At 44.7% G+C, this 27,397-nt stretch overlaps 1 protein-coding gene and 1 non-coding gene across 2 annotated transcripts in view; one reads left to right on the top strand and one right to left on the bottom strand.

The window, feature by feature from the left end:
- The first annotated feature begins 2,949 nt into the window (after window positions 1-2,949).
- The window catches only part of TOMM70 (translocase of outer mitochondrial membrane 70), a 34,330-nt gene continuing 9,882 nt past the window's right edge, over window positions 2,950-27,397 (top strand). The window contains exons 1-7 of the mRNA XM_068160679.1: window positions 2,950-3,248; window positions 16,377-16,550; window positions 18,260-18,386; window positions 21,081-21,190; window positions 22,828-22,976; window positions 25,389-25,596; window positions 26,158-26,292. Of these exons, the coding sequence (XP_068016780.1) occupies window positions 3,000-3,248; window positions 16,377-16,550; window positions 18,260-18,386; window positions 21,081-21,190; window positions 22,828-22,976; window positions 25,389-25,596; window positions 26,158-26,292 (1,152 nt within the window). The 5' untranslated portion in view covers window positions 2,950-2,999. The remainder of the gene's footprint in view (window positions 3,249-16,376; window positions 16,551-18,259; window positions 18,387-21,080; window positions 21,191-22,827; window positions 22,977-25,388; window positions 25,597-26,157; window positions 26,293-27,397) is intronic.
- TRNAS-AGA (transfer RNA serine (anticodon AGA)) lies at window positions 4,682-4,764 on the bottom strand. Its single transcript has one exon. It is a non-coding gene; the product is annotated as a tRNA-Ser (tRNA).

Below are 27,397 nucleotides of genomic sequence, written 5' to 3'. Positions count from 1 at the left end.
AAACACAAAGTCAATCCTTTCTCATCTCTTCTCAGCAAGGTTTCTCTTAACCTTTCCATTACAGCAATGTCCGATATGACACTGCCGCAGGGGGCTGCTGGGAAGGGAAATGTGTTGGCTGCTTCTCATGTGTTGCTGTTGAGTGCACCAACTGTCAATACCAATGGAGAACTGGCCACAGTTACATGCCTGGGAGGTGAAAACACAAACCCAAAGTAAGCTTGTGATTTTGAGAAGTAGAATTGACATATTGATGGTGGTCAGAAACTGGCACAGCTGCTTGCAGAAGCCTAACTGGCTCTGTGGGAGAGAGGGCAAATGCCACGCTGCCCTCCCTTCTGACTTCTGTTACCTCTGCTCTTCCTTTGGTATTCAAGAAATGTGCTTTGTCTAGGTAAAAGAAAGCCCCTTCATGAGTAAACTGCTTCTTAATGTTTGGATTATGACAGCCAGTGTGAACTTGTGTCAGCTCCTTTTCACCAGAGTGCCATATCAGACAGACAGCAAAAATGCATCTGATTCCTCCTCACCAGTCCTGTATGTAAGCCATACAGGTCCAGGCTACACCACAAAAACAGAGCAGGGCTAGGGACTGTTTTCTGGCCCTGAGATGAAGTGGCTAGACTGGTCACATTTACCCTCCATGGTGCTTGTGCTGTGGTTCTCCTTGGGCTTGTGTGTACTGCAGTGAGTCTGGAATGCTTTGTTGTAATTTTTTGGTGTCTTTTTTATTTCAAAGTATTTGATACAACACAAAAACTTTGCTGTAACCCACAGAACTATTGTTTGGATGCTATGAAACTGGAAGACATGCTACATGCCTTGAGATGTAGCAGAAGGACAAAGAGGAGAGAGCTTTGAGGTTGTGCAGCCCGTTGGAGTAGTGCTGGGAAAGTGCACAAGAGGAAGAGGCACAAATCTAACTTCTTACTGGAAGCAGCCCATGGTCTGTGCTAAGTAGATAGCTGTGCTGGTGCCTAGGCATTGTTGTGGAGATGCTAGCTGGCCTTGGCTAGAAGCATGACAAAAAGTTTGCTGGCATTTCAGCATTATGGTGAATCAGTGGACCAGCATTAAACCTTGCTCCTTGTCCCCAACCTATTAGCAACACAAATGTAGTTACAAAGCTTCAGTTTCATTCATATGTGTGAGGTACCAACTAGAACTTAGGAGGTTTCACTTTAATTTAAGGAGAAACTTCTTTACTTTGAGGGTGACAGAACACTGGAAGAGGCTGCCCAGCTGTGGATTCTCCTTCTCTGGAGACTTTCAAAACCACCTGGACATGTACCTGTGCAGCCTGAACAAGATGTACTTGCATTAGGAGGGGTAATGGACTAGATGATGTCAAGACACCCTTCCAATCCCTATGAACCTGTGATTCTGTGTCAGGAAAAAACTGGGACAGGCTGTCCTGCAGCTTTGGCAAAATATGCTCCTGTATATAGTAATAATCCACAAATTAAATGTGACACAGCTCAAGCTGTTTACTACCAGGTACCAAGTTATACTGACTCATAGTACGGGAGGGCATATTTTAGCTGGGCTCCCAAGGTATTTCCTTTGCAGTGTTACTGTTGTTTTTATTTCCAGACCTTTTTTTTCCCCTTTGGTTCTCTAAGTGTCTTTCCTTCCATTTCCCTCCCATCTACAATGAAATGTCTAGGTGTGAGATGAGCAGAGTGCTCCAGGGAAGTAACTGGAGACAGAAACATCCAGTAGCTGAAGGGGGGCTATAAGAAAACTGAGGAGGGAGTTTTTACAAGGCCATGTAGTGATAAAACAAGAGGGAATGGATTTAAGCCATAAGAGGGTAGATTTAGACATTAGAAAGAAATTCTTTACAGTGAGGGTGGGTAGACACTAGAACAGGTTGCCCAGTGAAGTTGTGGATGGCCCCCCCCAGAAGCATTCAGGGCCAGGCTGGGCAGGACCTTGAGCAAGCTGGTCTAGTGGGAGGTGCCCCTGCCTGTGGCACAGGGGGTGGAACAAGGTAATTTTTAAGGACCCTTCCAACCCTGGAATGGGTTGTCCAGGGAGGTGGTCGAGGCCCCGTCCCTGGAGGTGTTTAAGCCCAGGCTGGATGAGGCTCTGGCCAGCCTGATCTAGTGTGGGGTGTCCCTGCCCATGGCAGGGGGGTTGGAACTAGATGATCCTTGTGGTCCCTTCCAACCCTGAATGATACTATGATACTATGACACTATGATTCTGTGATAAGCCTCCTCTGCCTGCAGGTAAGCAGGCACAGACACATATATATAATGCATGTGCACACACAACGTATATAAAAGTCCAGTATTGCATATCAAATTATTTTTTATTTATGTCAGATTCAAGTCATAGCTTAAAGAAAAAAAAGTAAGAGAAAGACAGCATGTATAACAAGGACAATTTTGCTTCAAAATATTCCAGTACCAAGTCCTAGAGACTTCACAGAATCACAGAACAGTAGGGGCTGGAAGGGAGCCCAACCCCCCTGACAAACAGGACACACAGGGACGTGTCCAGGTGGGGCTTGAAAGTCGCCAAAGACAGAGACTCCAAAGCCTCTCTGCGCAGCCTGGTCCAGCGCTCCAGCACCCTCAAAGTGAAGAACTTTCCCCTCCTATTTCCATGGAAACGCCTGTGTTCGGTTAGCGTCCACCGCCCCTTTGCAGCCGCTGGACACCAATGAGAAGAGTCTTCACGTCAGCCCTATGAGTTAGCAGTCCAGAAACTCCTTCTGCACAAGCTTAATCCATGCCGAAAGCCGCACTCAGGATCCTTACGAATGATCCAAACCCCAACTCAACGCCAACGCTCCTGCCGTTCGCACGCCCCTCTGCACCGGGGCACCTCCACGCAAGGCTGATGCTGGGGAGAAAGCTGCGGCGACACCGCCGCTCCAGCAGGCGGCGCCACTCCGGAGGAAGTGCTTGCATGACCCGCGCCCTCCCGGCGTGTCTCGGGTTTCCGGTGACCCCTTCCCTCCCTGCCGCGGGCGGCCGTGTGAGCGCGTCATGGCCGCCTCGAAGCCCGTGGAGGCGGCGGGGAGCGGCGGCGGCGGAGGATCGGGATTGTCACGCTGGCAGTTGGCGTTGGTACTGGGGGCGCCGATTCTCCTGGGCGCCGGCGCGCTGTACCTGTGGGGGAGGCGGGCAGCCCGCCGCGGCGGCAAGGGCGCGAATGAGCGGAAGACCCCCGAGGGTCGGGCGAGCCCCGGGCCCTGCGGCAGCGGCCAGCCCGATGGGCCCGGCCATGAGGAGATGGTAAGTACACGTTAATCCCCGGCGCTGGGGGAAGGACGCTGCTTTTAATGGCGGGGGCTGGGCTGGCCTCGGCTGCCGCCGCTGGGAATGGGTTGTCGGGGACTGAACTCGTGGGCTTGGGCCGCGATCGGGTTTGAGGGTGATTGTCCCACCGCAGGCGGGGCCGTCTGGGGCTGGGAGGGGGGATGCTTGGCCTCCGGTCTGCGGACGGCACGATCGAGCGGGCTGCTGTCCCTGCCCAAAAAGCCATTGTCAAAGTCCTGGTCGTGGCCTTGGAGGACGCGTGTGAGCGGATGGAGCCACGGCACAGCCGGTGGCATCCTCTTGTGCCAGACGTAAAACACATGGAAGGTTGGCCCGTGTGACCACGGAATGCTTCTAAAGGGCTTTGCCAAGAAGATTCGGCCCGGCTCTTTTCAGTGGTGCCTAGTGGCAGGACATGGGATAGAGGGTGCAAAGTAGAACATGAGAAGGGCCATCTGAACATGATGAAAGACTTTGAGCATGACCAAGCACTGGAACAGATCTCACCGAGGTTCTGGAGTCTCCTTCTCTGGAGAGATTCAAAACCCACCCGGGCACCTGGTTCCTGCACAGCCCTCTCTAGATGAACCTAGCTTAACAGGGAGGTTGGACTATGTGATCTCCAGAAGTCCCTTCCAACTCCTAACTTTCTGTGTGATTTTGTAGCTGGCTGGTTTTTCCTCACTGCTTTCTCCTCACCTTGGTAGGGGTCATAGTACTTTGTTCAGAGGGCATATATTTATTCCAGTCATGCTTCTGGAGTTTGTGAAAGCAGCTTCCTGAACCCATCTTGTCATGAAGTATGTGCTAACCAGGTGACTGGGTCGGACAAAGCCCTTCCTGCTAGGTGAATATTTCTGCTTCTGAAGTGTAAAATGGCTATGAGTAAATTGCTGCCAGAAGTAATACTTTGAAAAGGAAGTCTGTGATTTCTTTTGTGTTAGTCTGAGGGTCTGGATACAGCAGAGTGGGAAGAAAACACCATCACCATCTTTTGTTAGCTGAAGTATTTTCTGTGAAAATGCAAAAGCCATGTTCAGGTTATTGAGACTTCAGAGTAGAATTTACCTAAATAGGTAATGCTTTCCAAACTTAGATTTGTTCTGTCATAAACTGCTATTCTGGGAATTTTCAGATGAAGTAGTCTGTACAAAAAATGCAGGGCAGCATGGAAGATCAGAGCCCAGATCAGAGCTATGTGTCTGTATGTGGAAAAATGCCTCTTAAGATGCATATCTTGCACATCTGCAGGCACAGCTGTACCATGGTGGTCACACTGTATTACTGAGTTGAGGTTACAACTGACAGGCATGGTTAACGTGGTGCATCTGGCAAGCTGTGGGGCTTTGGGGAGAGAAATGCCTCAAAAGATACTCCTGCGTTTTCTTCAGCCATTCTTGTGTACCACCTGTAGTTGGCAGAGACTCGAACCTGCACAGGGAAGCCCCAGTGGATTTCTAGTCCAGCGCCTTCACCCCTCGGCCACAACTACCTGTGCCAAACTACCTGAAATGCTCTGAGCTGTCAGAGTGTGGTTTGTTTCCGTTTCCTCTCTGGAACGATGGGGAGATTAAAAACCAACTTTGGGGGATTGGAAAAGATTGGAGAAGGTCAGGTTTAACCTTGATCATTTCAGTGCTGAAGATTAGCCTTAGAGAGTGGGCGGGCAGCGGCAGGAACGTACGGGAGTGGTGAGGAAGGTGGCAACTTCCATAGCGAGTGAATCATAGGTACCCTCAGGCGTTCCTGGAAGCTTAGTGAGTCGCAAAGCCGATGCTGGGCCTGGAGGCAGTTATTTGAATGCACCAATTTGTTCCTTGATGAGCAGCTACTGAGCAAGTGGTGTGCAGAGGGACAATTTCAGACTTTGTTTACTGTGGTAACTTTGTCTTGTGGCTGCAAAGAGCATCTGCTATATTTATGGCAGTGTGCTTGCTGCATGTTTGCAGGCTACTTGTGACCTTTGTGTAGCTGCAGTGACTTTGCTATTACTATTTTAACTGGGCTTCTTGATTGTATGTTTCTGAATTGCAGTATAGACTATCCAGTGGTTTGTAGTAATTCTGTAGTTGTGCTTGAAGAAAACACTTCAAACATCTGAGACACTTAAACCAGTACTTGGTTTAAAATATTGGGTGTCCAGCTCCTTCAGATTGCTCACAAATTAAATTACTGGGAAATGAGGCATCGAAGAGTAAGTATAGCCCTATGAGGAGAGGCTGAGGGAGCTGGGATTGTTTAGCCTGGAGAAGAGGAGGCTCAGGGGTGACCTCATTGCCCTCTACAAATACCTGAAAGGTGGTTGTAGCCGGGAAGGGGTTGGTCTCTTCTCCCAGGCAACCAGCACCAGAACAAGGGGACACAGTCTCAAGCTGTGCCAGGGGAGGTTTAGACTCAAGGTGAGGAGAAAGTTCTTCCCAGAGAGAGTTGTTAGCCATTGGAATGTGCTGCCCAGGGAGGTGGTGGAGTCACCATCCCTGGAGGTGTTCAAGAGGAGATTGGACGTGGCACTTGGTGCCATGGTCTAGTCATGAGGTCTGTGGTGACAGGTTGGACTCGATGATCCTCGAGGTCTCTTCCAACCTTATACTGTGATATATGGTTGAGTTCCTTGATGAATGTCACTGCTTACACTGTGAAGAAATGAGAACTAGTGCTCAGGAAAAATGTAGAAGAGGGTATCAGATTTGCCTCTTTGCATGAACTAATCCTCAAAATGTCTGCTGCAGGTTGCCTTGGCTGCTTTATAGAATAGAATAGAATATAGAATAAACCAGGTTGGAAAAGACCTTCAATGTGTGTGGGCAAGAGTGCCTTCCTGTTCCTCATATCCTTAGAGGTGACACCATATAGATACCACATTTTCACACATTTTATTAGTTACAGGTATTAATGACAAGACACTTACTTGAAAATTCAACCACTGCAGATGCTTTACCTGTTAACTACCTGCATGGTATTGGTCTCTGTTTCTAATCTTGTGGGGAAGTCTTTTAAACTCAGTTGGACTTCAGATACAAATTGGTACAGTGACTAAGAGTCAGTAATTAATTTCACAGTCTAAATACAAGAGGGAAGTATTTTAGAAAGCAGATAGGTCAATGATGACTGTGCAGCCAGCAGCTGTGTGTATGTATGTGTCAGGTAAGTATTCTTCTACTCATGAATGCAACTTGTGAGTCAGACTTTCTTGTGCACTCCATTAAATCAGCTTTTGTATCTGTTTGATGCTCTGCACACTGTGAAGACACACTCTTGATAATTTTTGTTTGTTCTTTGAAAATATGCAGAGTCTAAAATCTTGTTTGGGGTTTTCCAGCCCTCATACAACTTTGTGTGCAGTTTAAGCTTTTCTTTTACCTGCTGTGATGGTCTCACATTTTTTCCCCAGCCTGTCTGCACTAGAGGGTTCTCCTCACATAGATGAGCTGTCCAAGTGTGTGGCCTGTGACTGACATGTTGGCAGAAGCCCCTGGCACAGGTGCTATATCAGGAAAAGCTGAACTACTTTTGAGATTCCTTCTCCTTTAAGCACAGCTCCTCAACAGTACAGTGAACTGGTATTATAGGAGCAGTTAAGTGGCAATGATGCAGCTGCAGCTATGGGTGACTCAAAGGTCAGGAAGTCAAGCTGCATCTGTTCATTACAGAAGCTGACATTGTTTCTTATAATTTAGATGGAATGTTAGTTACTCCATAACAGCAGTTGCATTTTACCTGTTCTCTTGCTTTGTAGTGAATGTTGCACAACTGAAACATGTTGGGGAAGTGAAGTGCTCTGCATTCATTGCATTAATTCATGTCCAGTTAATTCTTGTGGGTTTTTTTACTTATTCCATGATAACTTCTTAGCAAGTTTATAACCTGCTTGTCTGACAGGAGTTAGCACTGATCAGTCAGTCAGGTAATGTGTTGGTTGCTTCAGTATTTTTTTCTCTCATGTTAAAATCTCTTCCTTTTCAGGTCTGTGATACATTCCAGTCCTTAACGCTTTCAGCGAGTTTGTAAGCTAAGCCTGTGGGTTTGGCATGTGAGGAAGCAAGAGCAGAGGTTCTTGTTTAGTCAGCTATGGGGCTGTGTGCATTGCAAAGTCATCTGGGTGCACAGCATTCACTCTGCACATTTTCCTCTGAGCTGGATACAGTCCTCGAGTTCAGTGGTGGGTGAATGAGGCCAAACTCCTTGGCTTGTGTGGTGCCACATACCAGGATCAACAGCCAACTAATGTGGCTTCTTTCCAGTATCTATTTTAACAGTAATTGCTGAATGTTGCCTGTTTCACTGCTGTGACATTAAATCAGTGTATCAATAAATTAAACCTTTTTGTCTAGCTATACTTCTGTTGATACTTGCTCTGATCTAAGCAAGGAATGTAAAAGTGATTCCTGTTGTGCTTTGCACTGGTTTCTTAATAAATCCCTCCACTGGCCTGCTGTAAATCTTTTATGTTTGATGCCAGCTGTAGTGGGTAGGTGTAGAAAACTCTTCAATATGTGTATAAGAGCACTAAAACCATTGTTAGACACTCGTGCTTAGCTGACCTACCTGTGATAACTGTGAATGACAAACTCAGCAACCTGATGGAGATGTCCCTGCTCACTGCAGGGCGTTGGACAAGGTGTTCTTTGAGGGTCCCCCTTCCAACCTGATGCAATTTGTGATTTAAAAGGAAAGTGATTGAGAAAGTTGACACTGTAAAGCTGAGCAGAATTATTTCTGACTATAATGGATCCTTTCTTGTGCTTCGAGGTCCTTTCCAACCTTAGTGATACTGTGATACTGTGATACCTCCCTGGGCAAACTGTTCCAGTGTCTCACCACCCTTATGGTGAAAAATTTCTTCCTAACATCCAGTCTGAATCTACCCATTTCTATTTGTGTTCCATTCCCCCCAGTCCTATCATTCCCTGACACCCTATGAAGTCCCTCACCAGCTTTCCTGTAGCCCCCTTAAGATACTGGAATGCCACAATAAGGTCTTGTTGAAGCCTTCTCTTCTCCAGACTGAACAGCCCCAACTCTCTCAATCTGTCCTCATAGGAGAGGTGCTTCAGCCCTCTGATCATTCTCATGGCCCTTCTGTAGACACACTCCAGCACATTCAAATCCTGCCTGTAACAGGGGCTCCAGAACTGGACACACTACTCCAGGTGGGGTCTCACTAGAGTGGAGTAGAGGGGTAGAATCACCTCTCTCAACCTGCTTACTGCAAGAAGGGGGCCGCTCTAACGACCAATTTGATCAGCGGATTCCACTTTATTGAGCATCAGACACATCTTATATACAGTTTGCTATAATTATGCCCACTTGGCAACATACTATTGGTTGCTCTCTAAAAGGTTACATCATTGTTTTCACAACTCTGTGGAATTCTTCTATCCGGCCTAATTGCTCTCTTTCCCAGATCTCGCCTCTTCCTTATCTCGCTTGCCTCCCATCTCAGGGGCAGCTGGACTTCAGCATACCAAGCAATCAGCACTTTCTCACATCTCCTTTCCGCCAGTATATTATCAACAGAGAATTCTTCAAGGCCTGAATTGCACAGGTGTTCCTGGGACCCATGTCCCCTCTTGTCCGACAACAATTCCCCCGTTTTTCTTTTGTGCAAGTAAGGCCTTGGAAGTTATTCTTTGAACACTTTGCATAATACAATTATAAACAAGTTTAACAATAATCAAAATGAGTACAATAATACCTAAGAACCTTAAAACTTACTACTATAATTAACAAACATATTTACATTAAGTCTGGGTATCCCTATCAGACATGTCTGAAAAAGTTCAATCAATTCATTATTACCTGTTATGTTGCACCTCTATTTTCTCTAGGATGGTCAAAAATCCTAATTTGTTTAACGGTAGCAAGATTTCTTTAATCTGTAAAGGTAGATCTGGCCAGGCTCTAGCTTCACAGACAGAAAACTTGCAGGCAATCAGCAAGAGCAAAAGAGCTTCATTGCTTTGCCCAATATAAAATTACCCATAATAATGCGTTTTTGCTCATCCTAGTAATACTGATCTCTTATTGGTACCATTTGTTGATGTTTTCAATCGAAAATGAAAATGCATGTTGTGTTGTTATGAATTTTGATTTTCCCTCTAGATGTGTAAAATTATAGCGAACTGGTGAGATAACATATAAATCCCTTCTCCCTACATTCAGTGTGGTAAGGGTCAAAGCATCCACTTTCACACATGCTCAATTGTGCAGGCTTCTTATCTGGAGAAAACAAATTCCCAGTTCTGAATGTTTATCTTTAAGACAGCTCCTTCTCAGCCGTGATGTCTCCAATTAACCAGTGTCCTTGCAAGTCTGCAAGAGAGGTTTCTTTCTCTTTACCCTCTAAACAGGCCTCACAAGATCCTGACCCTTAATCCCAGTGCACTCTAAGTCTTACAATTTTAACACAAATCACCAGTATATTCATCACAATTCCCCCCCTTTTTTTTTTTTTGTCACCATTGATTTGTGTTAAAATTTCCAGATATTTCAGAACCTTCTTAATTGGATCATAATTAAGGTCACCTGTTCTGATCACATTCTGATCATAATTCTCTACTTGTAACTCATTGACATGAGCAATCTTATTTAAAGGTCTTAGTATTGTGTAACAACAATTGCAGAGTATTATGCATAGCAATATTACAATTGTTCCAACAATATTACAAACAAATGTTGAAGCCAATTTAGATCTGGTAACCAGAAAGTTAATTTATCCCATATTTCTTTAAATCCACAAGAAGTATCATCTAAAGAAATCTGATGTAATATCTGATTGTGGTTTACAATCACCTGTAAATCTGTTTCCACTCGTTTATCTAGATTAACATAACTACAACAACTTACATGTATGACTACACATACACCCCCTTCCTTAACATATAAAAAATCCAAAGCTAATCTATTCTGAGTAGATATTTTCGAGAGACTATTGATTTCAATTTGCTGCACTTTTATTACATCTATGCTTGCATTTACTATGATTTCAACTGTAGCAGAAAAATTTACTATTGCTTTTTCAAGTTCAAGTCTTTTCTCTCCGGTCTGATCAAGATTCCACACATGGGAACATGGTTTTTGATTTTGATTGGACTACTTATGTACAAATAGGGTTAGGATCAAAATTAGGCTCCACCAAGTATATGTGAACTCTGCCTCCTCGGCCTGCTGGGGTGCAACCAGCAGCCGGGTGTATTTTCTTCTCGGCAGCAGTTACATTCTTCAGGAGCCCTACAGATTTTTTAACTCCTTAACCCACTTCAAAATTCCATTTGGAGTCTCTTCTCTACTTCCTTGGTTAGTTCGTTTACCATTTCCCATTGTGCTTTTGTTATTTCAATTCCTCTGCCTTCAAAATCTTATGTCTCTTACTTTTCCTTTTACTAATCCTTTTAATTATTCCTGAGATTTCCCAACTAAAATTTCTCTAGTCTTTATTTCCCACTTATGCCAATCCCTTTCAATAATTTTCCATGGGGATTTAAATCCTTTTTCTCACCACAAAATAGGTTTTCTGTATTTACCAGCCCAAACTGCCTATTTTCAAATTCAGCATTCAGGACAAAATATTTTTTTGATTGATGCTTTTGACCCCAGATTATCAGAACAGTTATTGTGATCGATGTTCGACTTCATGGGAAATGCTGTTTCCTCTCAGTCTTGGTTCTTCTGCACATTAGTGAAGGAATAGTTGTTAAAATTAATACCTATTTACTACAAACCTTAACTTATGCTAATACTAAAAATCCTTAAAACCTTAAAGAACTATGTTAAAATTAATCCATCAAATCAGTGTCTAAAAAGAAATAAAATTGTTACATTAACTAAAAAACACTTTCCAAAATTAAAACCTGTTTATACATTCCTTAACTATATTACATGGAGCTCCTTTGAAATGCCTAGGCAGACAACTAAGAAGGTTCGAACCAAAAGAAAATCTTACAATTTGAACTCTTAACTAAGTGCATACACCTTACTGCAATTACTATGTACTAAGTACTTATAAATACCAAACGCTTACTTATTCATTATGCTTATTAGAAAAACTTAACAAAACTCTAAATAACAAATCTCTGAAAGACGTTACAATCAGAAATGACAAAATGAGTACTGTTGCTTTAAATCAAAACAGAGTAGTGCGGCTAAAGCCGCTGCGGGGGAAAGGGGTGGGGGCTGCTGCCGTGGCAGCTGCTCCGCTGCTACTGTCGGTGCTGTCGGTGTCGGTGGTGCGTCAGCCGGTACCGCCTTGGTCGGAGCCGTCGGTATCCGCGGGGGCCGGCAGGGCTCGCGGGAGGAGAGCGGTGGCAGGAACGCTGTAACCGCGAGCCTCCAAGCGCTCCATTTTTTCTAAGAGGGGCCGTAAAGCAAAGTCGGCGCTGTTTGAATTCCTCGCTGCCGGTGTTGTCGTGTTCCGAATCCGAGCCGTCGCTGGCGTTGTCAGAGGAAGGTTCCCCGCTGTGTGCAAACGGCAGTGGTGACGGCTGGTAAACGCGGTGTGGTCGCCGCAAGATGTATCGGGGGCGGCCCCGGTCGATCGGTCGATAGATCTCAGACACATCTTTCAGCTGCAACTCAGATACACCTGGCGCTGCATCTCGTCCTGACAAAGTTGCTCTAACTGCAGCAGCCACTTGCTGTTTCAGTTCGTAGGTTTTAACACAGTTCATGCATTCTCGCCACGACTTTTGCAGCTTTATAGCAGTTTTATCACCATCTATAACCAAGTCCCACAACTTGTTCCTGTATTCTCTCCAACAAGCTTCATCAAAATAACTATCTCCGCTAGGGAAATGCCCTAAAGCGGATCTATGGGCCAAAAGTCCAGGCATTACTTTAGACGATATCTCTGCCTTACGCTTTTCGATGACACTGTATTTCGTCTGATGACTGCTTATAGGGTCGGCCTTGCCCTTTCGAGTCTGTGCACAAAGGTACTAAGGCTGCCATAACCTGCTGACTATGCTCAAGCTGTTTTGTCATTGTCATTGACAACACCTCAGCCTGTTTTTGTAATCCCTTATCAATCACCTCCGTCAACATGGCCATCGGATTGCTTGGCAAGTCCTGAGCCCTCTGCAACAATTCGGCTACTGTCCATCTAGGATCTGCTGATGTAATAAGCTGCTGTGTCTGCTGGTTCCCATTCTGCATTAAACACTGCCTTAAAATTGCCTCTCGGATACCTTCTCCTACGCTTGCTGCTCTAAGTGCGGCAAGCAACTTATCTACAAATTCGCCAAGAGGTTCCTGTCTACCTTGCTTAATTCCCATATAGTGAGGATTTGCATTTCCATCCTTCTGCTTTTCAAAAGCCATCCTTACTATCTGGGCTGATGCTTGCAAAACAGGCGGCTGTAAAAGTGCCTGTAACTCTGGTCTCTCGTACTGTCCCGTTCCACACAACTGATCTACTGTTACATCAAATAGTGGGTCGTTTTGCTGTCTTTGTACTCCAGCTGATTGTCTAGCTAGGTGTTCCCACTCATTCAAAAATGTCATAAATTGAGATGCTGTTAGGATCAGCTTCATAACATTATAAGAATCTCTAGGTAACATATAATAGTTCATATAAATAAAATCAATCATCTGTCTAGCTGGTTCAGATTGAACCCCAAATTGACTCGCAGTCTGTCTTAATTGAGATAACAATTTCCATGGCAATTGGGTTACATCAGCCTGAAAAACATTTTGCTCCCCAGGGACCTGTGTATACATTACTGGAAGAACTTGATGTGAAGCAGCCAGCCGGCTAAGCCCTTCCTGATCTCCTTCGGCATTTAAGTGTTCTGCAACCTTTCGCCAATACTCTGTGTGCTTTCTTGCATGATCTTTAACACCACCTCCAGGATCTATCGCCCTGTTTGTCTCCTCTCCCTCACTTACTTTCTCCTCCTGTACAATTTGCTCAGCTAAAAGAGACAGGGAAGGCTCCTCAGCAGAGTCCTGTGTTACAGATTGTAATTCGACTCTGCCACCTAGTCCTTTTACACACGCAGCCTTCTCCTTTCTTAAATAATCCTGAACCTCTTCTGACAAAGGCAACCCAGCATGTGTAACACTTGCTCCATTTGGGTCCGTATAATCTAATCGTACCCTGGCTTGATAAGCTGCCATTTGCTCAGCACGATGCTGATCCAGTGCTGTCATAACCATCTTCCACCATTTTCCACACTCCTTTGCTCGTTTTTCATCATCTAAGCTATGCAGCCACAAGTCTTGTCCAGACTTTTTCCACTGCAATCTTTCAAACACCTCATTTGGGTCCTTAAAATATCCTAACTCTCCTGCATAGCTTAACAGCGGCACCAACTCCTTTGTAAAATTTAACTTACACTGTCGCTTTTCTAAAAAGCATATAAATAAATCATACGCTGCCTGCCTATCCATAACCGTATTTAAACGTTAATACCTGTGCGCACAGACCTCGTTTAAGCAGTTTCCGGCTCTACAGCGTCTTCGGCTTCAAGGCTGTCTTCCCTTTTCTTACAGCCTCCGGTACTGCTATCCCGGGCCGGCCGTCTTCTTGCCTCCCGGCTTACTGCGAATCTCCCAACGTCCCGAAGAACTTCTTAAACCCTAACGTTTGTCTTCATTAGGGTCCCGTGTTCGAGCGCCACTTACTGCAAGAAGGGGGCCGCTCTATCGACCAATTTGATCAGCGGATTCCACTTTATTGAGCATCAGACACATCTTATATACAGTTTGCTATAATTATGCCCACTTGGCAACATACTATTGGTTGCTCTCTAAAAGGTTACATCATTGTTTTCACAACTCTGTGGAATTCTTCTATCCGGCCTAATTGCTCTCTTTCCCAGATCTCGCCTCTTCCTTATCTCGCTTGCCTCCCATCTCAGGGGCAGCTGGACTTCAGCATACCAAGCAATCAGCACTTTCTCACATCTCCTTTCCGCCAGTATATTATCAACAGAGAATTCTTCAAGGCCTGAATTGCACAGGTGTTCCTGGGACCCATGTCCCCTCTTGTCCGACAACACCTGCTGGCTAAGGTTCTCTTGATGTAGCCCAGGATGTGATTTGCTCTCTGGGCTGCAAGTGCACACTGCTGGCTCATGCTGAGCTTCTCATCCACCAGCACCCCCAAGTCCTTTTCTTCAGGGCTGCTCTCAAGCCAGTTGCTGCCCAGCCTATATCAGTGCTTGGGATTGCCTCAACCCAGATGCAGGACCTTGCATTTGGTCTTGAACCTCATGAGGTTGTCATGGGCCCAGCTCTGCAGCCTGTCAAGATCCCTCTGGATGGCCTCCCTTCCCTTCAGCTTATCTGCTGCACCACACAGATTTGTGTCATCAGCAAACCCGCTGAGGGTGGACTCAGTGCCATCTTTCCTAAACTGAGGGGCCCAGAACTGGACACAGTACTCGAGGTGTGGCCTAACCAGTGCTGAGTACAGGGGCACAATGACTTCCCTATTCCTGCTGGCCACACTATTCCTGATTCAGGCTAGGATGCCATTGGCCTTCTTGGCAACCTGGGCACACTGCTGGCTCATGTTTGTCCTACTGTCAACCACTACATGCCAGGTCCCTCTTTGCCAGGCTGCTCTCCAGCCACTCTGACCCCAGCCTGTGGCACTGCATGGGGTTCTTGTGGACAATATGTAGAACCTGGCACTTAGATGTATTCAATCTCATGCCCTTGGACTCTGCCCATCTGTCCAGCTTGGCAAGGTCCTTCTGCAGAGTGCTCCTAGCCTCTAACAGATCAACTCCTGCCCCCAGCTTGGTGTCATCTGCAAATTTACTGATGATCAACTCAATGCCCTCATCCAGATCATCAATAAAGATGTTAAAGAGCATGGGGCCCAGCACTGATCCCTGGGGGACACCGCTAGTGACTGGCTGCCAGCTGGATGTGGCACTATTCACCATTCACTGGGCTTGGCCCTCCAGCCAGTTCCTAACCCAGCACAGAGTGCTGCTGTCCAAGCCAGCTTGGCCAGGAGTTTGCTGTGAGGGACAGTGTCAAAGGCCTTGCTGAAGTCCAGGCAGACTACATCCACAGCCTTCCCCACATCTACCAGGCAGTGTCACCTGATCATAGAAGGAGATCAGGTTGGTCAGGCAGGACCTGCCCTTCCTAATCCATGCTGCCTAGGCCTGATCCCTTGGCCATCCTGTAAGTGCTGTGTGATTGCACTCAGGATGACCTGTTCTATGATCTTGCCTGGCACTGAGGTCAGGCTGACATACCTGGAATTCCCTTGCTCATCCATCCGGCCCTTCTTGTGGATGGGCATCACACTGGCCAGTTTCCAGTCATCTGGGACCTCTCCAGTGAGCTAGGACTGGTGAATAATGATGCAGAGCAGCTTGGCCAGCTCATCTGCCAGCTCTCTCAGCGCCCTCGGATGGATCCCATTCAGTCCCAAGGACTTGTGGGGAACCAAGCGGCTAAGCAGGTCACTAACTACTTCCTCCTGGATTACAGGGGAGCTATACTGCTCCCTGAATCCATCTGCCAGCCCAGGAGGCCAGTTGTCTGGAAGACAACCTGTCCTGCTATTAAAAACTGAGGCAAAGAACATGATGGTCCAGTACTTGGTGTTAGCAGTTGGACAAAGCAGGTTGTGCAAAGCTGATAATTTGTCTAGCACGTGGAAGGCAGAACAGCTTTGTTTTCCCTACTTGATTTGTCTTGCTCAGTAGGTCTTTCCACAGAGTGTTTTCCATATTTAATTCATAGTCTGCTGAGTCAGCTCAGGACTGACACGTATTTTATAGACTAGATGTATTTCACTAGAAAACTTCTAACTTGAATTGCTTTGAGGGTGTTGTGGTCTTCAGGTAATTAGACTTGGCAGAAATAACTTAGCTCCTTGGTTTTTCTGATCACTAGTCACATAAGAATAAATAAACCTCTTTGGCTTTCCAGAGAGAGGTCCCTGCATTGTTTGATCCAGTTTGTAGTGAACTTTTTGAATAGTTTCTCTCCTGTCTGATTGTTGTGGTTTAGGCCCACCCAAGCTGGCAGCTGAACACCAGTCACCCAGATCCATTGTATATCTTTGAGGATCAGCCCATGGGTGCATAGCTTGGGTGCAGTGATGCTTAGTTGAACTGTTCCTATCATTTTCTTTTTCAGAGCCCTCTGGATAGAGCCCAAGCAGCCAAGAACAAAGGAAACAAATACTTTAAAGCAGGAAAGTATGAGCAAGCTATTCAGTGTTACACTGAGGCCATCAGCCTGTGCCCTCCTGAGAAGAACCTTGATCTTTCTACCTTCTATCAAAATAGAGCTGCTGCCTATGAACAACTGGTGAGAAAGATAATTACCTGTTCTAAAAAGTTGCATTATAAAGTGTGTGGTTTGTCATTTTTGTCCTCTGAAGGATCTCAGTTGGTGCTATCTGCTGTCTTCACAACCAGATGCAGCTGCTTGCAGCTATTTTTCACTAGCCCATCATTCTTTCTCACATATGAATAAAATAGTTTTCTGTTAACTATTCTTGGTCTATCACATGTAATTCTTATGTGTAAGACAAGGTTTCAGTATCCTCTGGAACAATTTGCTTGTATACAAGTTAATTTTGCCTCTCTCTGCTCAAGTATTCCTTTTGCTGTTAGGTGAAAGACCAAATATTTTGGAAGGATGGAGGTAGTGGAGTCACTATTGCTGGGGGTGTTCAGGAGGAGACTTGACAGGTTGCTTGGTTGCATGGTTTAGTTGGTTGGGTGGTGTTGGATGACAGGTTGGACATGATGATCTTGAAGGTCTCTTCCAGTCTGGTCTGGTCTGGTCTATTCTATTCTATTCTATTCTATTCTATTCTATTCTATTCTATTCTATTCTATTCTATTCTATTCTATTCTATTCTATAAAAATCAAACAAAAAAATACATCACAGAAAGCCTACTAAAGCCCAAAATACATTTTGCACATGTGGAAGTAACATTTTCTTGACAGCCTAGTATACTTGATACTGTCCTTTTAGAAGTCACATTGGGCAGATGCAGGCTGGAAGGAAATGCTTTGCAGCAAGGGTGATTGTGAGGCACTGAAACAGGTTGCCTGGGGAAGTTGTGGGTGCCCCCTCCCTGGAGGTGTTCAAGGCCATGTTGGATGAGTCTTTGAGCAGCCTGGTCTAATGGAAGGCGTCCCTGCCCATGGCATTGGGGTTGGAACTAGATGGATCTTTAAGGTCCTTTCCAACCCAAACTGTTCTATGAATCTCTAAATGAATCTATGAACTACAGTATCAGTAGATCTTTCCTGTGAGGTCTAGTTGGTGAGTTGTCTAAAGCTGGCTTTGCATAGTCTGAACTATGAAGTAAGAGACTTGATCTCTGATCAAGAGATTAGAGAGATCTGGTCTTGGGAGTTAGAAGAAGGATAAAGTATTTCTTGTCTAAGCAAATAGTACTTGTTGACACTAATTCATGCCATGATTAGTCCCAGCTATGTGTGATTCCTCTTGTTCAGACATGAGAACAGCCTGTTTTCATAATCAGTGTTGTAAATAAGTGGATTTTTATTATACCCATGACTAGCCCTGCTCCTACATATCCATTTATCATCCCTCTGTAATGACATAGCGTAGTGAATTTAAATAACAGTTAAAAAAATGTATTTCATCAGTTTGTTAAATGTCTGTGTTGGTTGTCACTATGCTTTCATCTTTTTTCTTGTGTTTGTTTCGTGCCAGTCTTTCAGTCCTGGTCTTGCAAGCATATTAGCATCACCTCATTGTCTTCACCCATATGTTCTGTACACACTGTCTGGTTTCCTCTTTCTGTAGGAATTCCTTTTCTGTTTTGTGGCTCTTCTGGTGTGGGGTGGGTGGCCTCCTGCAGTGCCTGGCAGTTTCTTACTGAGAAACTTGCAGAAATAGGAGGAGGCAGGTAGAACCAGAGCTCTGGGAACTGCAGCTACTGTTAGGTGGGCATGATCCTGGAGCTGGTAGCAGAAAGTTGATCTAAAGCAGCTGAGTAGGGCCTCTCTCATTGTGTTGTTTCTTCTACCAACAGCAAAAATGGACAGAAGTGGCACAAGACTGCACAAAAGCTGTCGAGCTTAATCCTAAATATGTGAAAGCTCTCTTCAGACGTGCAAAGGCTCATGAGAAGCTAGACAATAAGAAGGAATGTTTAGAAGGTGAGTGTTTCCTGATGTGCATACTTAAAAGTGGAAAGATGGTAACTTCTGGGTTTGTTTTGATGTTACTTCCTCAGTAGTACAGAATTACTTATTTCAAACCACTCACAGCTACTGCAAGTGCATTTCATTCCCTTGTAAGTAGAAATCTGTCTCCAGTCTTTCAAGCTGTCATCCACCTACGTGGGAAAAAGCTGCTGAGAAGTTGCTGTTACTGCAGCCACCTAAGGTATTCTTTATCCAAGAAATTCCCAACATTTTATAATAGAACTCATCTAATATACTGAGTGGATAGCCCAGACAACAGTCATTCTATTTCCACACAGCAAACAAACTTTCTTCCTTGTTTGTTTTAGGGACATGCTGCTACTGCAGAAACCACAGTGGTTTTGTGGGTGGAGGTGCACGGTCAGACACAAGGCTTATGGTCATTCGAATGCTTTTGTCAGGGATTAAGGGAAAGCAGCTTCAGCAGCATTTTGTTCTGTTGTAGAACTGTTACAAAGATTGTAACAGATTTAACTTTTGTTTTCATAGAATCATAGAATGATTTGGGTTGGAAGGGACCTTAAAGATTATCTAGTTCCAGCCTGGCCTTGAACACCTCTGGGGAGAGGGCATCCACAAGCTTCCTTGGCAGCCTGGTCTAGTCTCTCCCCACCCTCACTGTAAAGAATTTCTTTCTAATATCCAATCCAAATCTACCCTCTTCCAGCTTGAAGCCATTGTACCTTATTCTTTCACTCCAGGCCCTTGGAAAAAGTGGCAAATGTTAGCACTATGGATTTGGCAGAAACTACTGTGTCAAATCCTTCCAATTACTATTCCTAACAGAACTGTCACGGAGATGTGATTGAGAAGCCATCAAAATTAAGGAGAGCTGCAGATCAGGTGTGCTGGCTGAGGACACATCAGAATTAAAGACACTGTTTGAAAGGACCCATTTAAATTTTCATCAAGTGAAATCATCCTTCCTGGTCTAATGTTAGAAGCCAAATACAATTTTCAGCTGTGCTCATTATATCAAAGGAGGACAGAAAATAAGGCAGTGCTCTGAAGTACCTGACTGTCAAATTAGTTTCATTATGCATAACAGGTAAAGAGTTAGGTCTGCTAGATTAGATGCTAAATAAAATGTAGACATTATTTATCTGTTTACTTTCCTTCTGCCAAAATGCCTTTCTGTCCTGTGAGATCACAGTGACAAGAAAAGGACTGATAAGGTCATTTAATGTAGTCCTTTTCAATCACTAATTAATTAACAGCTGCATTGCCAGAGTGCTGGAATAAAATCTAACCTTTATGTAGTTGGAATAAACTAACAGACAATAAAAGCCCTGAGAAAGATCACATCCCTGCCATAGCAGGATAGCTTTTAAATGTAATTCATTTTAGTGTTAGTGGCAGTAATGTTTCTAGCAGCTCTTTTCAGCCTAGATTTGTGTTTGATTTTGATCTTGCAGTTATTCTGAGGTCTGAAAACTACTTGCTTTCCCTGAGCTACACTAGTTTTCCATATATGATACTACTTTTACCTGCCAACCACACGTGACCAGTATAGTCCCAGGATGTAGAGTATGCCCATGTAATGGAGGAAAGCAATACCAAACAAAACCCCACACACAACCCCCACACCACCCCCAGCACAAAGCCCCTCCAGTGATCCATGGCAGTATATGTTGCTGCTTCACTGAAATCCAGGCACTAGTTTAGACCAAAGCATATCTGCTAAGGTCATACAGCTTGGTATTCCTGCACACTGTCCTTCATGCTCTTTCTGGATGTAGTGTGTTTTCCCAGGGATTCTGATGTGCTTCTTGACCTTGCCAGAGTTGTGAGGAGCTACTGTATCAATTATGGCACAATAGTACCTATAGCAGTGTAGAGTTACAGAGACTGCTAAAATTCCAGGGTAAGATGCTTTCTGTTCAAGTGTATTCAAACAATACACTGCTTGAATGTCAAGTCCAAGCTCTGCTCATTTTCATCCATGTTTAAGTGAGAATTAGATAGGAAAATCCGTGGTAGTATTGCATTAATTAGAGGATGCAGAGAAATAAGGTACCAGAAAAGCTTATTTCACACTGCAAAGCATGATTGGGACAGCAATGAGTTAATACTTGCAGAGGCTTTTCTGTGTGAGAATGAAGGTGATGTGGTATTGACTAGCACTTTAAACAGGCCAGCAAGGTTATTTCTCTTACACTTGCTCCACTCCAAAATCATAGAAGTGAGCAGAAAAAATTGAGAGGTAATATGGGAAGATTTCTTAAGCTGAGGAAGAAGCCAGCTGTGGCAGGGCTGATTGTCCCAGGTGACAAAGCTGTGTGAGCACTTTTGATGTGTACCTCACATGAACATGATTTATACCCTCAAAGTTTTGAAATGGTGAAAGCCCCTGCTGGAGGTATACACTTTTCACTGTTCATAGAAGTGTGTGATGAAACCATGAAGGTCAAAACAAAGGTAATTTCATTTGCTGTGATGAAGTCCTTTTATCCCAAGGAGATCATTTTGGATAGACATTTTTATCTTGGACAACGTGGCAAATACAGCAAACTGGAGACTGAGGCCCTTTTCCCTCAACCAAGGCATCAGTTTGGCAGTGACTCCTTGTAACAGTGGCACATTCTAGTGTACTCCAGTGACTATCAGAATTTGTCTTTAATCTCACTTTTGTATGTTGTTTCCTAGATGTCACTGCAGTCTGCATTTTAGAAGCCTTCCAAAACCAGCAAAGTATGTTATTAGCTGATAAAGTTCTTAAACTCCTTGGGAAAGAAAAGGCCAAAGAGAAATATAAGGTAGGACTTGTGATATTGCTGACAAATTCTGATTTCACTTGACTAGCTGTTGAAGTGTTGATTGTTGGCATTCTGTCAGTTGTTGTAAGCAAGTCACTGTCTTTATCTGCTGAAGGGTAAGAATCCACGTGAAAGGTTTTATACAAAGCTACTGTTGTGCCCATGTTGTTTTCCTCTGGAACCTCTGCCCAGGTTTTTGAAACCTCAGCAGGGAAGAGAGATCTATTTCTAACAATTGTTTCCCTTGAATTATTAAACTTCATTCATTACAGTATTGGGAAGATACCTTAAGCTGGCATGCTGCCCTCTGTGGGGCTTTGCAACATAATGGAGAACAGGATCTGTTGGAACAGCAGTAGCCAAATATAGGATCATAGAATCAATAAGGTTGGAAAAGACCTCAAAGATCATCAAGTCCAACCTGTCACCCAACACCTCATGACTAACTAAACCTTGGCACCAAGAGCCACGTCCAATCCCCTCTTGAACACCTCCAGGGATGGTGACTCTACCACCTCCCTGGGCAGCACATTCCAATGTTAACAACTCTCCCTGTGAAGAATTTTCTCCTCACCTCCAGCCTAAACTTCCCCTGGTGTAGTTTGAGACTGTGTCCTCTTGTTCTGGTGCTGGTTGCCTGGGAAAAGAGACCAACCCCCTCCTGGCTACAACCTCCCTTCAGGTAGTTGTAGACAGCAATAAGGTCTCCCCTGAGCCTCCTCTTCTCCAGGCTAAACAATCCCAGCTCCCTTAGCCTCTCCTCATAGGGCTTGTGCTCGAGGCCTCTCCCCAGCCTTGTTGTTGTGTTAAGTATGTGTCTTGAGACAGGAAGGACTAGAAATAAAAGTTCAAAATTCACAAGAATTGTGGCTCCATGTGTCATCAGTAGCTTAAAATGAGAAGAATGATGATTGAGGGAATTTTTTCCCCAGGTCATTCTTGGTTTTATAAAGAGAAAATCTATGTAGGAGAGGTTAAATTTGCAGCAGAATTCATAGAATCATTAAGGTTGGAAAAGACTTCAAAGTCACCAAATCCATGCTTTATAAAGTGGCAGATATTGCCTTAGTAGTTTTCACTGTAATGATGGACAGTAGCCTCTCTTGTGCTAGTTGGAGAAAAGGACATACTGTCCTGTGGAAGCAGCCTGAATTTAGGCTCATGCTTAAACTGCCAGCTTGCATTTCTCACCCAGGTTATGTACACATGCAGTTATAGTGATCTCTGCAGTCCCTTATGAGATCTTAAGAGGAGTCCTCCTTTTTAGCCATTCATAGAATGATTTGGGTTGGAAGGGACCTTAAAGACCATCTAGTTCCAAGCCCCCTGCCATGGGCAGAGACCCCTACCACTAGACCATGTTGCTCAAGGCTTCATCCAGCCTGGTCTTGAACACCTCCAGGCAGGGGACATCCCGGTGTCCCTGAGCATCCTGTTGCAGTGTCTTCACTTTGTTTCTGCAGGTGTTGGGTATCGTGTTGTGACTTGAATAATCCCTAAATATCCAACTATGAAATCAGAAATATCAGACTATCAAATGAAGTAGTGGTTCTTTCATGAATGAATGTTTTTATCATCAGATGTCTTTATCCATTTCCATATTTACCATCTAATGAAATTACATTTCTCTGTTTCAGAATCGTGAGCCTCTGATGCCCTCACCACAGTTCATTAAATCCTACTTCAGTTCTTTCACAGATGATATAATCTCCCAACCTTTGCTTAAGGGTGAGAAATCAGATGAAGACAAGGATAAGGAAGGAGAGGCTTCTGAAGTAAAAGAGAAGTGAGTGTCCAGTACAGTTGGTAATTGTTTGTTATTGGAATTGAATTTGTAGTGGTTCTGACATTCTGTTCAGTGTAAGTTGCTGCTGTTTTTGAAGTACTTGACATGGGAAGTCCTGAGGTAACAAAGTGAACCTGTTAAGTGAGAGCAGTGTTAAAAAGAGAAACCATTAGGAAAGCCAACTGGCTTGCTCCAAACTGGAGGTGGCTTTGTTCCACTAAGCAGGGGAAGGAGAATGAGATTGGGAAGATAGACTGAATGTTTCCTACAGTGTCATAGTAAATCTTAGGAGAGGGAAAGACTGGAGAGTGCTGAATGATGCTTCTGGAAAGTGGAATGTTTTATACTGAAGGAGAGTTTCCAAGGAACACAGCAAATTAGTCATTGGATTGGAAGGGAGAAGACTGAGAGTTGTGGTCAATGGGACAGCGTCTCATTGGAGGCCTGTATCTGGTGGAGTCCCTCAGGAGTCAGTAGTAGGACCAGTACTGTTCAATGTATTCATCAATGACCTGTATGAAGGCACAGAGTTCACTGTCCCCAGGTTGCTGGGGACACCAAACTGTGTGGAGTGGCTGACACACCAGAAGGTTGTGCTGCCGTTCAGCGAGACTTAGCCAGGCTGGAGAGCTGGGCAGGGAGAAATTCCATGAAATTCAACAGGGGCAAGCATAGAGTCTTGCACCTGGGAAGGAACAACCCATGGGCCATTATGGGTTGGGGACTGACCTGCTGGAGAGCAATGAAGGTGAAAAGGACCTGGGGGTCCTAGTGCATGGAAGGTTGACCATGAGCCAACCATGTGCTCTTGTGGCCAAGAAGGCCAATGCCATTCCGGGGTGGATTAGAAGGGGTTCTCCTCCCTTTCCACTCTGCCCTGGTGAGGCCACATCTGGAATATTGTGTCCAGTTCTGAGCCCCTCAGTTCAAGAAGGACAGGGAACTGCTTGAGACAGTCCAGCACAGAGCCACAAAAATGCTTCAGGGAGTGAAACATCTTCCTTACAAGGAGAGACTGAGGGAGCTGGGACTCTTGAGCTTGGAGAAGAGGAGACTGAGGGATGACTTCATTAATGTTTATAAACATGTGAAGGGTGAGTGCCAAGAGGATGGAGCCAGACTCTGCTTGGCGATGCTTAGTGACAGGACAAGGGGCACTGGGTAGAAGTTGAGGCATAGGAAGTTCCATGTAAACATGAGGAAGAATTTTTCACTGTGAGGGTGATGGAACACTGGAACAGAGGGGTTGTGGAGTCTCCCTCTCTGGAGGTATTAAAAAACCTGTCTTGATGCATTCCTGTGTGATCTGGTACAGGTGATCCTGCTCTGGCTGGCCGGGGGGTTGGACTAGATGATCTTTCAGGGTCACTTCCAGCCCCTAACATTCTGTGATTCAATGAGAAGAGAGGAAAAGGGTCTTTGTTATTGAAAATGATACTTATGGCAGTGGTGACTGAAAGGGTCTGGACTCAGATTGTACATAGATCAGAGGTTAGTTCTGACAGAGAAAGCCTTGAGCTTTTTCTAGGTTTGAGTAGAGCTTGTGCAGCACATGATTGGTGCTTTAACTTACTGTGCTCTTTTCCAGTTTGTTTTTGGAAGGCATCACTGTTATCAGTATTAAAACCTTTGCAAACAGCTCTTGGGGGGTTCTGTTGGGTTTTTGGGGGGTGGTGTTTGGTTCTTTCTTTAAGAAGTAATACAGAATGCCCTGATCTGCAGGCAGAATCACTGAGTCCAGGACACTTAGCTGAGGACAGGGCAGTCCTTACTGTCATTTTTACTGGGAAATCCTTTCTTCTGCATATAAACTGCCCATTGCAAGGCTTAATATTTCACTTTTCTTACTTGGAATTCCATCCTATCCTTCTTGTTTTAGGGCAGAAGTTAGCACTGTCTTTAGTGGGGGAAAAAGTTTCAAGGGACAATGAAAGCGAAGCCCAGGGTCCAAGAGCTTTAAAATGTTTTTCTGGTTTATTTCCAGTGTAATTTAGCCATTGCTTGTCTGAATTGTTTTAAGCCTGTGGTAGCTTCATCCAGGAGTTACTTATTATCTTGGTGTTATAACTGAGTACAGCAAATGGTAATATTTCATAGTATCATAGTATCAGTCAGGGTTGGAAGGGACCACAAGGATCATCTAATTCCAACCCCCCTGCCATGGGCAGGGACACCCCACACTAGATCAGGCTGCCCAGAGCCTCATCCAGCCTGGGCTTAAACACCTCCAGGGACAGGGCCTCAACCACCTCCCTGGACAACCCATTCCAGGGCTTCACCACTCTCATGGTGAAGAACCTCCTCCTCACATCCAGCCTGAATTTGTTAGGATGTGATGAGACATCTGAATTGCAAATGCATTGTTCTGTGAGTGCCTGTGTATGTATACAGCTGTCCTTCAATCTTTTACAGCTCTGGCTATTTGAGAGCAAAACAATACATGGAAGAAGAGAATTATGACAAAATTATCAGTGAAAGCACTAAAGAAATTGAAGCAAAGGGAAAGTACATGGCAGAAGCTTTGCTTCTACGAGCTACTTTCTACCTGCTCATTGGCAATGCAAATGCTGCCAAACCAGACCTGGATCAGGTCATCAGCATGGAAGATGCAAATGTGAAGGTAAGAATCTGTCACAGCTCAGCTGGGGCTTGGGGTGACAAAATGTAGATGTTGAACCTGCAGTATTGTTCAAGAAGTTGCTTCTCAGAGTTTTCAGATGCTTTAATGGGAGCTTTGTGATGTATTTACTGCTTTGTCTTCTCTTTCTGAAAACTTGTGGGGGTTTTTTAAGTGCTTGTTGATTTCTGAGCAGTACAAACTAAAGGACAGAGGAAGCTGAATCAGCTGGAGGCTTATCCTGTCTGAAAAGTCAGTTCAGGGATAAGAGAAAAATCATTAACTCTGCTTGCATGTTGAACTGCTTCATCAGTTGTTGATGTTTGTAAATATAGGGAACCTGTCTTACAAATGCACAGAGATGGTAGCACGGGCTGACATGCTTGGAATTAAGCAAGAGAGTTGATTCATTCAGAGTCAGTGTGCAATTTGTTCCTGCTTGGAGTGACTTAAATCTGTCAGTGGGAGAAACTGGTGAAATTAAAACTTTACTGTAATTGTAACAAAGCCTTAAGTCTGGAGGAATGTTGGAGTGGGTAATCCTTCTTTAACCTTTCCCTGCAGCTCCGAGCGAATGCTCTGATCAAACGAGGCAGTATGTACATGCAGCAGCAGCAGCCGGTGCTGTCCACTCAGGACTTCAACATGGCTGCTGACATTGATCCTCAGAATGCAGATGTTTACCACCATCGAGGACAAGTAAGGAACATTAGGAAACTCTGGGGAGACTTTGTAGCAGCCTTTCAGTACCTGAAAGGGGCCTACAGGAAAGCTGGGAGAGACTTCTTACAAGGGACTGTAGTGACAGGATGAGAGGGAATGGATTGAAACTCGAGGAGGGTAGAGTTAGACATTAGAAAGCAATTTCTTACAGGGAGGGTGGTGAGACACTGGAACAGGTTGCCCAGGGAGGTTGTGGATGCCCCCTCCCTGGTGGTATTCAGGGCCAGCTTGGATAAGGCCTTGAGCAAACTGGTCTAGTGGGAGGTGTCCCTGTTCATAGTGGGGGGGGGGGGGTGTAACCAGATGATCTTTAATGTTCCTTCCAACCTAAACCATTCTATGAATCTATGAGATCTTTGTCCCAGTACTTGAATATTTCAGTATATACTGGAAATAAAGATGAGGACATCATTGGAGACACTTTATACTGCATGTGGAAGAAAAGCACCAACTCTTCGTTGGGAACTGTTGCAGAATAAATGCACAGTCCATTCTGCAGGCACAGGTCAGGCAGATACAGTTTATTTCCATAGCTATAGGAAAGAGCACAAAGCAACAGAGGTTCAGCCCTCCGTCAGTACAAACTCTGACTTAAGAGTGCTAGGGCTTGTACTAATTTACAGGAGATATGAGCTGTTCTGTGAAGGGGCCTGGTATGCAGAGTAGCATCTGCATGCAGCAGATGTAACTTGTGTTCCTGATAACTCAGCATCTGCATCACTGCAGCCTGGACTTGCATCTGCTCAGCTGATCCCTCTGACTTGTGACACATCTGTGTCCTTGGCTAATTTCTAGTCCTAGAGAGACCTATTTCCACAGAACTGTAATATAAGAGATGCTGGAAGAAAAAGGAAACATACAGGGATATGCCAAGTCAAATTCCTGAGGAAGACTTCCATGGATCAAGTGCCTCTCTCCATGAATTCACTAGTGCTTAGTGTGTTACATGTTGATTGAAAGGAAGCAAAGTTTTCTGCAGATTGAAAACGAGTGTTTTACAGTAGCTTCACAGTAAAGTAAGAGAATGATAAAGGGATCTCCACTCTTGTGAAAAAGTGAGAACACCAGGAGAAAAAAGCAA

The sequence above is a fragment of the Melanerpes formicivorus genome, unplaced genomic scaffold (assembly GCF_026170545.1).
Source record: "Melanerpes formicivorus ecotype bairdi unplaced genomic scaffold, bMelFor1.0.p_v2 SCAF_51, whole genome shotgun sequence".
In the NCBI taxonomy this organism is placed as follows: Eukaryota; Metazoa; Chordata; class Aves; order Piciformes; family Picidae; genus Melanerpes; species Melanerpes formicivorus.
This window is presented reverse-complemented; position numbering and strand designations above follow the sequence as displayed.